Source organism: Fragaria vesca, linkage group LG5 (genome assembly GCF_000184155.1).
Source record: "Fragaria vesca subsp. vesca linkage group LG5, FraVesHawaii_1.0, whole genome shotgun sequence".
NCBI lineage: Eukaryota > Viridiplantae > Streptophyta > Magnoliopsida > Rosales > Rosaceae > Fragaria > Fragaria vesca.
The window spans coordinates 19,879,183-19,893,197 of record NC_020495.1 but is presented as its reverse complement, the minus strand read 5'-3'; the positions used below and the strand labels follow the sequence as shown (position 1 = coordinate 19,893,197).

The 14,015-nt window shown below is 38.6% G+C and overlaps 1 protein-coding gene and 1 pseudogene across 2 annotated transcripts; both read right to left on the bottom strand.

Moving 5' to 3' along the window:
* Positions 1-3,244: 3,244 nt before the first annotated feature.
* Positions 3,245-6,501, bottom strand: LOC101303330 (annotated as a pseudogene). Its single transcript, XR_184724.1, has 5 exons — positions 6,457-6,501; positions 6,121-6,323; positions 5,388-5,745; positions 3,368-3,823; positions 3,245-3,271 (listed from the first exon to the last, which is right to left on the bottom strand). The product of XR_184724.1 is annotated as a growth-regulating factor 5-like (transcript).
* A 670-nt stretch (positions 6,502-7,171) lies between these two features.
* Positions 7,172-13,412, bottom strand: LOC101303037 (cyclin-dependent kinase F-4-like). Its single transcript, XM_004300096.1, has 17 exons — positions 13,241-13,412; positions 11,512-12,404; positions 11,355-11,433; positions 11,203-11,271; positions 11,035-11,124; positions 10,753-10,891; positions 9,971-10,073; positions 9,818-9,870; positions 9,627-9,693; positions 9,370-9,478; positions 9,141-9,206; positions 8,961-9,029; positions 8,814-8,874; positions 8,600-8,716; positions 8,017-8,048; positions 7,835-7,913; positions 7,172-7,750 (listed from the first exon to the last, which is right to left on the bottom strand). The coding sequence occupies exons 2-17, from the start codon at positions 11,565-11,567 to the stop codon at positions 7,527-7,529; spliced, it is 1,413 nt and encodes a 470-aa protein (XP_004300144.1). The 5' UTR covers positions 11,568-12,404; positions 13,241-13,412; the 3' UTR covers positions 7,172-7,526.
* Between the last annotated feature and the right edge of the window lie 603 nt (positions 13,413-14,015).

Sequence of the window (14,015 nt, the reverse complement as noted above, 5' to 3'; positions counted from 1 at the left end):
CCCTAATGCTTAAAATCATCTCTAGATTTAAGTAAATCAAGCACCGTCACACTAATTCATACTAAACCATACTTCCAAAATATTCATTACAACAAAAAAGAATCTTCATTACTTAGAACATCAAAGTGTCTCAAAACATCATAATTTGTCTACAGTTAGTAAAATATTTCACAATTTGAAAGAATAACAAGGCGGTGTATCTAAAAAATTACTAACCAGTCTATGTGCATTTGTGTTTCTTCCCCCAGTGCTATCCATATTATTGGCAATCTGAGCTTGAAGCATTTTAATAGCATCCTCCAATTTCTTATCGAAAGACTCTTTCAGTTTCTCTGTTACTCTTCACTGATTTTGGCTATAAAGTCGTTGTTATCAGCAGGTACTGATGGTTCTTGTGGATATACCAAATTATGAGGCATGGTAGACCATCCTCTCCAATAACATCATTAAAAACATGGTCTTTTACGACCGTAAGCTTTTGGTCTTCCACAGGTTTTTTTTGTTGCAGTCATCTACGAATCAAATAGTGAAATAGAAGTGATCAACAACAAGCATGAGATATTTACCAAGTTTCCACTCCACTGTTCTATTGGTATCAATCAAACACAAACCTGTCCAACAAACTACCCTATAGCATTTACTAGTGATCGTCTTGACCAATTGTGCAACACCAAGTAAAAGTCATTATTAGTTGCTGAGACGTGGGTTTGTTCCCCTAAAAAGCGATAACACCTACTCATCCTATAATGCTGAGAATCGAGTTTTTTGTTGTTCTAGGCTTTAGACACACATATGACTTAACATTTATCGATCAATGACTGAAGAAATCTCGAAGCTCAGTCGGGATAGACTGACTCATGAAGCGTCTGGCGTTGTCCATGCATGGCAGTACGTAGTAAATTTAGTGCTGCGCGAATGATGATATTTCCACAGGATGGAGTGAAAAAATATTATAATTACGAATCACACTCTATACCATGGTTCGAGTTAACATCACTAGTTGTGTGAGCAAGCAATATTGGTCTGGAAGAATACTAAATTTCATCTTGCTTTCTTTTCATGTAAGATGTAAAGAAAAGTAAACAGAAATATTAAAGGAAGGCGACATTTTGTGGCTCATGAAAGTTTACAGTTAGATTAAACCAAGTGTGCGTATATCTGCAATGGTGATGGAGTGAATTCACTATTTTCAGAGAAGTACGCGTACTAAGCAAAGAAGTAGAGAGGAGGCAGAAGAAGAGTGACATGATTGAGACAAGGGATCGAGAAAGAGAAGAAGTGAAATGCTTGTGAATGACCTACCCCGCTAGCTAGTGATCCGAAGTTCTTGCGTGAGTGAACTACTGCTACCAGGTATAAGTTTCATGCATTTACAAACTTTTAAGTTCTCAGGACATACATCCACTATATAAAAACGATTCACTCCCCCCGATTAAGCTCCTCATTCGACCTTCTTCTTCTGTTCTTCATCAACTCCATTTCTATGCATCTAACTGGGATTGCTACGATGCAGCATTGAGCTCGCCATACTCTGTGTCTTTGCTTCGCAACCTTCACTTCACCTATTTTTTCCGTTTTTCCTCTCTTCTTTCATTCCTTCAATCACCATGCCTCTTGGAATTAAAGCCTCACTTTCTTTTTTATAGACTCTGTAGAATCCTCAAGCTATATATATGTATACTGTTACCACAAGCAACTAAACAAAACGAGTTCACTATATCACTTAACCTAGTCATCGGTAGTAAACTAGTAACCAACTTACTCATCGATCTCTACATAGTAAATTCGTTTCTAGTGCTGCCTGTTATCACTGATGTCGCACTCATGATTTTCATATACTAGCTAGCCTTTTAATTTTTCTTTCCATTGGGGATTCGCCGCCTTAGCAGAAGTGGGAAGGATCGCAAATATCAGGAATGGTGAAAACCCAACTCGACTATCCGTGCAGCAGCTCGTTGATTGCGATACAACGGCGGTCTTGCAACAGATGCCTATGACTAAATACTAAGGAACGGAGGTATCAACTGTGACGAGAATTATTACCCATATACTACTACTTCAGAAGGACGGTGCAACCTCGCGAAAACCTCCATTCGTGGTTTCTTCAAAGCCAACCCAATCTCAACACCCCACCTCTCCATTCTTGCTATCTATAAGAGACACTGCATCAATCTTATCTATCGAAACGAGCTCAACCTTCTTCGGCCTTCCCCAACCAAAATCAGTACCGGGAAAACAGATTGAGGCAGGTGTTACTGGGTTTACTAATGTGCCTCCAAATGACGAATTTGAGCTGATGAAGGCAGTATGCATGCAGTCTCTAACGGCCAGAATCACATTGACAGATGCTTGAATTTGTTCTCCACTCTGACCGTGCTCTCACACTGGAAAGAAATGTGGTTATCTTTGTGGTTAATGTGGCTGATATCGGGCAGCTTCTCAGGGTCTTCAGCTTGGAGAAGATGAATGCCAATGCCATTGTTGAATAACCATATGCACCATTGAAGTCTAGGGAGTCAGGCCTAAAGTAATTATTAAGCTTCTAAGTTGGCATAAGAATCTATAGTCCTATACAATTAATAAGAGGAAGTGGTTCCATTTGGGTGGGGAGCCGATTACGAATTGAAGACACCGTGCCAGGAAGGTAATATGGTTTCCACAGTGAAGCAACTAATACGCACTCACTACCCAACTCCAAATTGCTTTGTGAAATTGCCAATAAGCTCTATAATTTCAACACCCCATGTAACAAGTTTATGGTGGACGGTTTATTTTTTATTTTTCATTTTTTTCATTTTGCTAACAAATACTGAATAGATCAGAGGAACACTTCAAAGTGAGTGAGCAGGAGTGAATCCTAGAAGTATAAACGTTACAGTGGTTTTCCAGTTAACGTATACTCCCATAAACTGAGAAAAGAGGAGGGACTTTTAACAACTATCTGTCTGTGATTGGATACCCAAAACAAATCATAGAAATCGTAACAGGATATCGATAGCCCAAGCAACATTGGTTACATAAGAGCTTTAATCTCTGAGAAGCATGAATTGTCTAAAACAGCTGCATTCATGCTCCCGAGTGTCTAAAACTCATTATTACAGTAGTACATGCATGGATGTCGGAAACACAAACAAAAGAAAAGCATAGCAGTCACGTAAGAGCTTACAGGAAGCAGGAACCCCACATGGCACACACAAGAAGATTCACACATTCAACTCACAGGTTTTTTTTTTCCGGGAAACATTCAGCTCACAGGTTCAAGCATATGCATCTGCATAACCATGTAAATCAAATGATTAATTCTGTCCTTTTTTGTTGTACAGAATGGTAAGTACCTAGAAGATGGTCCAGTTGAAGAAAATGTTACCACTGGGTGATTCAGCGCTCCTTGAAGAAATTAGAGGGAGCCATCAGGTTAGACATTGACAGCTGAGTTGTGTTTGATACGTTATTGGTTGACCGAGGATCATTGTGATGAAACCCCAGATCTCTTGATTTAGGCCACTCATCAAAGAAAGGCTGAAGAGAATGTTGTTCCTGTTTTACTGATCTCAGTACGCCAAACTCTCCACCAACATATTGCCGTTGCTGTTGTTTGGTCATAGCAGCATCTACAGTCAAAGCTTCACTATCTTGTAATGTCTGCAGCTGGGAGTTGTTATTTAGTAAAAAACAACCATCTCTAGGTTCAGATGAGGAGTTCGAGGGAACTCGAGATGTCATAAGACGCCATGGACTGTCTACAGTACTATCCACCCCAACAGATCTTGCACTCCCTGAAGCTTCTGACATAAAATTATGTTCCTCTGCTCCATCGAGGACCCTGCATTCCATTATATCAAGACAAACATTAGGTTTTTAGAAACCAATTCTCGATACATTCATTACATGTCCCCAAAAATAATCATATAATGTCTAAGAAATCATTTTTCTTTCTAACATATAATGCAAATGAAATATATATTGAAATCAATTACTCCAATCATTATTACACTTCCTCTTGCCTTGGATCAATGTCCCACCTAATTTTATGGACCGGACCGAACCAGCCCAGGAAAACAAAACAAAACGCAACCCAAAAAACAAAAAACAAAACACTCAAGAAACTTCCTGAACTACTTTCTTCGACTTCAATACAATTTCTTCTGTTTTCTTCTCAATGCGAGTCTCAAATCCTTCCCCTGTGTGACCCCAACGAAGTAGTTACATGTATCCAGGGATCCAAGAGCAAAGGCAAAAGAATTACTCATGAAAAGAAGAGAACTGCCTCAAATTCACATTCAATTCTTTCAGAAGACAATATTATGTGAGCATGGAAAGCGGCCCTCTTAACCCCACTTCACTTATTTGACCCCTCTTCTGTTTCTTCTAAGAGACAAAGAAGATCGCCCTTCCAGCCTTCCTTTTCCTAGCTTGCTGAGTTGACATAGTAGAGTTTCTTTTCTTATGATTGATATTGTCTTCTTTTTCGTTGGGTACAGTAACTTACAGAGACTCACCATCATACTAACCAATGCTAACATATCATTGTTTTAATGTTTAACTACGGTGTTCCTAAAACTAGACAAAATTCCGCCTAATTAACAGCACAAGAGTCAAAAAAGTTTAAAAATAAAAATCAGAAAGTGTGACCAAGGGTGTGACAAAGCCTAAAGACAGGCCATTACCAAATTAAAAAGCTAACCAAGCTGAGTTTTTTATCAACTACATATCAGCATCTGCATTACATGATGGCTACAGTCCGTGCCAAAAACTCACTCTCATCAAAAGGTCTGGGACCTATGTGCCAGTTGAACTATGGCTGTGCCGATGTAGGCCAACTAGAGGCTTGGACCAAGATTGGCCTATGCGCCAGCCCATTTTTTATTTAAATCCATCAATCTCTCATAAATTTGTCCAATTTCTCGTCTGTCTTATCTCTTAGTAAAAAACACTATCCTGTTTACTCTCATAACAATGAAACTTCTCAAACTCGGATCAGGGGAAACTATTTGTTTTCTGGATTCAACATCAAATATTTAGATAAGAAAAGAAAACTTTATTGCATATAGGTAGTAGAAGGACCCAAACCTTGTCCAGATTAAACCAAATTTTTTACGTAAGCTTGCCATCACCAACCAGTTGTTTTTACAGCACAACACTCCTTGAATGGTCTGTTCTATCTTCACATTACAGCCATGAGCCATCCCATCCCCTAAATAGTCTCATCAACTTTTCTACGATGTGGCTAAAAGGGGAGATGAGTACTCTCAAGATGTTACAACTTTAGCACACCAAGCATATATTATGCACATACTACAAATTCTATAGAAAAAAATATTAGGAATGCAACATAAAAAACAAGTCACTGTGATCTTACTAAAAAACCAATAAGGTAATAGATATACCTGTTTCCACGCTTCACTATCCCATAGGGTATAGGCTCCATCTTCAACTGAGACACATCACTTCCAAAGCATAGACTTCCACTGTTTCCCGCCGAGTGCAAAGGCATGTTTTGGAAGCTCCCACTGTGGCTATGGCTCCCAGTCCTTATCTCTGAGGATGCCACAGTTGACAAAGTTTGAGAGGCAGTTTGTGATTCCACAAGCTTTCTTGAACGGTAGCGACCACGATTCATGTGGCGCTCACAATACTTGGAGTCTGGATGCGCATCCTTAGAGCACCTCCACTTCTTGCCATCTGTCCTGCGGCACCGCCCTGGCTCTGGGTCTATTTTCTTCCCGCAGAAGGAAGCATAAGTCACTGCAATGAATCGATAGAAGTCAATTACATCACCAAAAGCCACCAAGTCAAGATAACATAAAATCCTAAAAAACAACTATCTACTAACACTAAAATCATGACCTAGTGCACACGAAAAACTCATTTCTTTGCACATTTCAAAAGTCCATAACCTGAAATGAAGCAGTGAAACAAAATCGAAGCTAATCCTAACATTGGGAGCGAAAATCAACATATATGAATTCTCCATGCCAATTTCTCAAGTTCAATTCTCTAAGCTAACCTCCTAGACGAAAGTAATTCTTCACAAACTAGTTTGATTCAGCAGAAAATCAAAGAATCACAGAACGATTGGTTTCGATTGAAATGGTAGAGAAGAGAATAAGAGAATCTCACAAGAGGGGTGACGAAGGAAATCGGGGTACATGAGATTGAAGCTGCTGCGAATAGGGGCCAAGAGCTCGGGAGGAACAGGCAGACCGGCCTTGAGGTACTTGAAAACCATGGCTTGATGCTCCATCTCCGCCCACTGCGACACTGTGAAAAGCGGCGCGTGGCCTCCACCGCCCACCAACGACCGGCTCATTTCGCGATCAATGCTAACAGAAGGAACCAAATCTCAGTCACCGGTTGAGTCAAGTGAGAGAGGGAAGAGTGAATGGAGGAGAGAGAGAGAGAGAGAGAGAGAGAGAGAGAGAGAGAGAGAGAGAGAGAGAGAGAGAGGCGGTTTACCTTGGAGGAGAGGATTGGAGAGATGAGGGGTTTGGCCATATTCGTATTCAGCAAAATAAGTAAAAATGAAAAGGAAATACAGACGTGAGAGTTTACATACATACTAATCTCTCTCTCTCTCTCTCTCTGTTTAGACTTTTTTACTTTTATTTTGAAAACCCCTCTGTTTAGATTTTTTTTGACTTCGAGGTTTAGTCCGAGGGGAAGTTTCCAAATTAGTCGAGGAAAATGTAAAAGAATGCAAAATGGAAGAGAGGAAGGAACGTATCAAATCGTATTTAAGCCGTAACAAAATAAGAACCGTTTCATATATCGAAAGACATTAAAATAACATAAATTATAAATGAGTGACCATAATCGTAACATGTGAGATGACCTTTTATGAGAGCTAATTTGCCCCCTAAGAATCGAAATTGATCGGGGTTTGAGGGTGTCAAAAATTTTAATAATCGCAAACAAAGTCTTGAAAACAAAATCATGAACTCCGGTTCCGAATCCAAAAGTGCCTCGACATCCTCTTCTTCTCCGTGAGCCAATTTGAAAATATTAGCTTCCAGTTTGGACTTCAGAGAGCCAAATTTTGTTTTTGATTCATTCCTAGGTCATTAAATTGGTGTCACAACATGGTCCAAGAAGCATCATTTTGGCCACATGCCTAAGCGTAATTACAAATTTCATTGCCAGCATCTCTGGATATTTCGCAACATGGTAAAACTGCCAGTAACGAATCGCGAACACTGAAAATTATCTTATTCAAACATTTGCTTCAATTTATTCTCTGGTAAACCACTGAAACCAGGACAGTGTTCAGAAGCAACAGGTCATTGTTTATAACACAACTGCATGGAACTGAACCAATACACAATACACTCGTAATAAACTAGGCAGCACATCATGCCACCACATTAAAAACTTATTACACACTAGAACCAAATGCCAAGGCAGATATATAGTCCAGTTGTGACATGAAACTCCGGACGATTCCACGTAACAGCAGCAGGTGATAGATACCAGAGGAACGGTAGATAATACATATATAGCTTTAAAAGGAGCCGCTCGTCGCTCGTCGCTCATCCCGCGACTTTCCGAGAATAGGCTCTGCCAGGTTGGATCTCTTGAACGGGCCTGAGATACAAGTTTCCTGTCTCGCCAATCCATTGGGCTCCAGCTTTCATGGGAGGTGGGCGCAGAGGTTGCCCCACAGATTGCCTGCGGGAACCAATTGTCATGTTCGTTAGCTTCTCAGATGCATCTGAAACTCCACGTGCAACCCTTCCCTTGTTCACAGAGGCTGCTAACAAACAATGTTCAAAGTTATTTAGAAAGGCTAACTGGCAACATGAATGTCACAAAAATTCAACATAACAGATCGACTTACTGGGACTGCTCTTTCCAGGGGGACGATATTTTTGTTGATTGGTAGAGCTCTTCAAGTATTTATCATTCTTTTTAGCATCCTATCAAGTTTAAAAGGAACTATCAGTAAGAACAAAAGCAAATACAACTATCATGATTGCCATGATAAATAGAAAGTAACAGATCACAAAATGCATTTCTCACCTGGTTAGCCATATCCAGTTTGCGGTGCACACCTGCAACATTTATCATACATAAGAATCAATTGAAAGATTGTAGTTATATAGGCAACATGATGAAAAGATCCACGGTAATTCACTTCAAATTACATCTTCATTTTTAGAAAAACACAATCACACGAAGTTCCCGTCTAATTTTCACCGTCAATGCAAAACTGTTTTCTGAACCAACAGTGGTAGCTACTAAAACCAAGGGGTCCGACCACCTACTCATTGACAGTTACAAATAAAAACTAAGACCATTTAGGAATATATATATATATATATATATATACACGTTGCCGCTGTCCCATTAATATAAACCCATACTAAAACCTAGTGATCACACCGCCAAGTGGTGAACTCCACCAATGGTAGGCAATACCTTCAAACATACAGATTTCATCACAATTAACCACAGTTGTAAATATATGTTTTGCCAGACTTTCCCATCACTACAGTACCTTGGCAAAAAACAAGTGAAGACTCAAAAAGTATTCGGCAACAAAACAATCTGATAAAAATAGTGTTCACAAAATTGTTCAGGTGACATTATAATTCAAAATTACCAGTGCCTATAGAAGCATGCAACTTTGGAGACGGAAAACTACTAGTGAGCTTTGAATTGGATAATGTCCCAGAGACCTTTCTAGCAGATTGCTGCTCCAATGCTCCCCTTGTTCCGGCTGTTTGAAAAAGCAAAATTTAAATCCAAATTAAAATCAAGTATTTAGTGGAACTGCCAGCCAATTACAACAGTGTTTATCAGATTAGACGGCAAACCAAATGGTGGTGTCCTAGCAGTCGTTTTGGGACGAAGGGATGGTGGAACATAATAGCAACTCTGCCACATGAAAGGAAGTGCGCTTCAGAGTACGATAACATTTAAAAAATTAAAAATTCATCGTTCTCAATGTTCCAGATCTGTACCTGGAAGAAAGGATGCTGGAGAGCCTCTGCAGCTGTTGGCCTCTTGGAAGGGTCCCAAGAACAAAGTGACTGTATTTAGAAGAGATAGCACATGTCAGAAGGCTACTCGCAAAATCAAATAGTATTCTCCACTACCAAAATTTAACCAATGTACAAATCAAAGACAAGAATACGACTTACTCTAATGAGGCTAATTGCATGATCACTAGCGGATGAAATCAGAGAAGAAAGATGCACACCAGCAAACTGCAATGAACACGGTACAAGAAAACCCAATTTCAATCTCTTTGACATGTGAATATCAGATAGAAAATAACCTAGTAAAAATAATTCTCATTATGAAAAACAGAAAGACAAAGCCCATGGATAAAAAGAATGATGCTTAAATAATATAGATTAAAAGAATGACCTGTGGAAATTGGTAGTTGATATCCCTTGCAAGACGAAGCCCATCAGCCCATGTATCCTTGTTTGGAGTGCCAATCACACTGCAAATCTTGTGTATCTCATCTGCTTCACTGCAAGCATGATGGAAAGTGTGAACATCCAAACCGAATAAACTGATACAACTGGACAATTCTAGCATGCATGCCAAAAAGGTATATCCTGAGAACAAATGCAATCAACGGAGGCCAACTTGATAGTTAATATGTAAGGAATAGATACCTAACACCCGGAAAGAGAGGGCGAAGACTAAACAACTCAGCCATGATTGCACCCATCGCCCACATATCTGATAGTCAAGTAGAAGTTAATTAGGGAATCCACATATATTTATATATATATATGAATTATAAATCTTTACTTCAATAAAAATAAATAAAAATTAAAAAACTTGCTCCCAATCAAACACTCACCAACTTTAGAGCTATACAGGTATGACTGAAGCAGCACTTCAGGAGCTCGGTACCTAAATGTCCACCATTAAGAGTAGCCATATAATTGAAATGAGTATGCACCCACAGAGAATAGTTAATGCTAGACTACACATCCAAGTATAAAACACTGACCAGCGTGTCGACACGTATTCAGTGTATGGTGGTTGGGATTCAATTTCCCGTGCAAGACCAAAGTCAGCAATTTTGATCAACTCTTTGGTAACCAACAAGTTCTCTGCAAAGGGATTGAGGCAGGGTGATGTTACAAAAGAGTGGTTATCCAGGAGTTAAAGTGGACAGCTTGCAGAGAAGAACAAAATGATGAAATTTCCTCTAATTATCACCCAAAAGAGTATACAAGAAGCAATTCCCAACTGAGATTGAGAAAACAATAATGTAGTAACATGTGAACCATAAAAGCAAGTATCAGACCACAAATGCAACTAGAGATTATTTTAACACTACTACAAGCCCCAATAGATATAATTATAATCAATTTCTAGAGGGTGGTGATGGTTATATTCACACCTTTTTTTTCTCCCAATATTATTCATACCCCTTTCAAAAAGAAAAAATTGTTCATACGCCTTTTTGTGTCTCAATGACGGTGAGTGTTCAAGGAAGAAAAAGGAGTGCAAATATCACCTTCCTTGTCAGAAAATATACAAACACGCAGCAGAAGGAGTGCAAAACGAAGAAAATACATCATTTGTAAACTACAGGTAAAGAAAATATCACCTTCCTTACCAAGTTTTTCTTTTTCAAATTATAGGCTACTCGGTTAAAGAAAAATAATAAATAATTAGCCCCAAAAGCAATTGACAATCTGATACCAAAACTACAGAAATTTGTAGTCATATGAGATTCTCCCATGAAAAGTCTTTCCTATGGTTGCCTTACAATGCAATATTTACCTGGCTTAAGGTCACGATGAAAATATCCACGCTGATGCATGTAAGCAAGGCCTTGAAAAACTTGAAAACACCAATTTCTGACTTGAGCTTCAGGGAAAAGCTTTTCCTTATCTTTCATTAGCTGGTACAGATTAAACTCCTGCAATAAGATAGATGGCATTAAAGCAATGACAATCTTCAATAACGACATTATAGATGACAATAGCAAGTTCTGAGACACCAATGGCACTCATGAATAACAACATTATACAATATAATAGCGAGTTCTGAGACACTGCTCACCATATATTCAAACACAAAGTACAAGATGTCATGTTCTCTGATGACTTCCTTGAGCTTCACAATATTTGGATGACTCATTCTACGCAATGACTGTAGAGGAACATATGATAAGATTTATGAAATAAAACAAAAAGTGCTTATTAAAATGGATGTAGTTAGTCAAATTACCTTAACTTCTCGAAGACTTATGCACTCCTCCCACGAATAATATCTTTTCTTCATTTTTTTGATTGCAACCTGTACAATGTCCAATTAATTCTGAGTAGAATAAAAAACATGAAGCATGGGCTACATTATAAGGACTTGGAAAACAGACTTACAACTTCACCAGTCTGCTTATTAATAGCTCGCCACACAGTCCCAAATGTTCCATCACCAACTTCCTTTATTAACTTGTACCTATGATAGTCAAAAACTTATTTTAGTAGGACCACCAAAAAACAAAATCAAGGTAACTTAAACAATAAGGAAACTTACCTCTCCATTCTTCCAGAGGAACACAAAGCAGCTCTTTCTTTATTCAGTGAAAGCATAAAGACTCGCAAAAGATAAATGGCATTTATCTTCAGAAGATGATCCTTAAAAAACACTGTAAGATATAAACAACTGCCCTGCTGGTCCAGCTCAATCCAACATTAATCTGAGGAGATATGCAAGAGCACAAAACCAGAAATCTTATGGTGGATGGGCTGCACAGCCTTATTCATTACTAACTCCGCGGCTTCAAGACTACAAAATGGCATGGATGGCAAGAAAGGACAAGTACCACAGGACATATCGATACTGATTTAAAACCAGAACAGAGCGATTGGTACCACCACCAAGAATGACTCCAACTCAAGACAGTGTCACCCAACTTTCATAAACTTAACTAATAGCTTCTCATCTATACGAAGTAAATATCAGTGTGGAATCGATATCTTGCTTCTCACAGCACCCATCAAGAGTAACAAGAAAATAATAGCTATGTAATAAAGAGTCTGCACAGGCTTTGTTTGGCGTAACTGATTATCTAATATTAACTATGTAGAGATCTTCAGTCACAGATCAGCAGACTTCACCCCCCTGAAGAAGTTTTCCCAGAAAATTCAAGTGGATGTTGTATCAGCAATGCAGCATGCACTATAGATCCAACACCGAACTTAGAAGTAGCTAGCATCACGTCTCTTGTACTGATCATTTAAGCAGAACTGACCACTAAGTGCAATTAACAAAGGAAACCAGAAGAAAATCTCCAAGGACAAGAAATCTCCAGTCAAGCACTTCCTGGAAAGAAAAGACTCGGTACTGGTGGCAGTTTGACAGAAGGCGTACTTGCTCCATGTCTTGGGAAATATATCACAGCTCTTTGGTTCCAAGCCCGGCACACCCTGAGATAAAAATTTACAAGAAAATGCACATGAGATATAGGTCATGCAGACAAAATATGTAGGAAGATTTGCATATAATGATCCAAACCAACATGTTGGTACTCAATACCCGTAACAGTTTTTTTAAGTATTATTCAAATAGAGCACATAATGACTCAACTTCTCTACAGCTTACAATAAACTAAGATTATGTCATAAAAACCCACAGATGGTGAACATTTAAGTATAACTGAGCTGAGATATTGTCCTAAATTTTACTCATGTAAAAAGTAACATGCAACAGAAATGCATTCCGTTTCATTAAATCAAACTCCCGGACCATACACCATGAGCTGATACTGAGCATATCTCAATGATGAAGTATGTTGAAAAACAAATTCGCACAATCGCAAAATTAGATCAAAGGACATGGAGATTAATACTCGGTGGCAATACTAGCGAATTACAATCCAGATGATATCATATGAAAAGCCGATACGAGACTCAAACAAACCAAACCAGAATGTATACATGCATCAATAAACTCAATTACCAATTCGACTAGTACATAATCCAAATCAACAGCCCAATTACAAAGCAATCCCAGATTCACAAAACTTAGAACCAATCCATCGACGACCCTTACCATTCCCAAACCAGCTCGAATCAAATCGAGACATTCGGAATCAATAAACCTAACCCCGATTTACATAGAAACGAATCATCGAATCACAATCACACGAAATCGAATCGCGTAAGAGAAATCGAATAAATCCAAAATCAGGAAGCGAATCGAATAAAAACAAATCTGGACGGAAAGGACAAAGATAAAGAGAGAGAGAGATCCGAAAACGAACCAGAAAGCCAAGCGGCATAACCACCGTCGCCAAGGACGGGAGAAGATAGAATATCCAGAGTTTCTGTTATGTCAAGAACCGACTTTGCCTAAAAATCCACCGATTTACTCTTTTCTGTTTTTCTGCGATTTACAAGAGAAGAAGAAGAGAGAGAACTTCGTGCTATCCAAGCAATTTTACCTAATTTCTGCTTACGTTTCCTCTATTTATAGCACCTCGCTGCCACTCTAGAATCAGAGGATTATTTCGTCATTTCATCTGCCCCCGTCCTAATCTCTTCAGCCCGGCTGGAATTTATTTTTTTATTTTTATTTTATATTGAGAAATTCAATACGGCACTCAAAATAGAATTACATGTACCGTGATGTATTTTTATTTTGTCATGTTGCCAACCGGTTAGTATAGAGCTTTAAGCCTTTAACCGGACCGAAACGGGTTTTAAGCGGGAGATTAAGGGTGTGTTTGGTGCAGCTTGGCTTATAAGAAAAGCTGGCTTATAAGCTATCCTGAGAATAAGTGACTGAAAAGCAAAGTATGTCTGAGTGTTTGGTAAACTGACTTTTAATAGGTGCTGTAAGTGTTAAAAGCAGTGGAAGGTGTTTGGTAAACTCCTCAACTAAAAGTGCTTCTAATTTGCAGAATGACCATTTTGGACATCAAACTAAAACTAACTTCTTATACTATAATTTATTTATGGTTTGTTTAACTTTGTCCATATAAATTAATATTTACTAACTGTTTTTATTAATCATGATGATTGTGTGATAAAATTGAA

What these genes read in the sequence shown, in the direction of transcription:
- LOC101303037 (XM_004300096.1), bottom strand. Translation starts at nt 11,567, where the DNA reads ATGCTTTCACTGAATAAAGAAAGAGCTGCTTTGTGTTCCTCTGGAAGA. An exon ending in TCCTCTGGAAGAATGGAGAG is followed by an intron (nt 11,434 to 11,511) that starts GTAAGTTTCCTT and finishes TGACTATCATAG; the next exon opens with GTACAAGTTAATAAAGGAAG. An exon ending in GCATGCTTCTATAGGCACTG is followed by an intron (nt 8,049 to 8,599) that starts GTAATTTTGAAT and finishes TAAATGTTGCAG; the next exon opens with GTGTGCACCGCAAACTGGAT.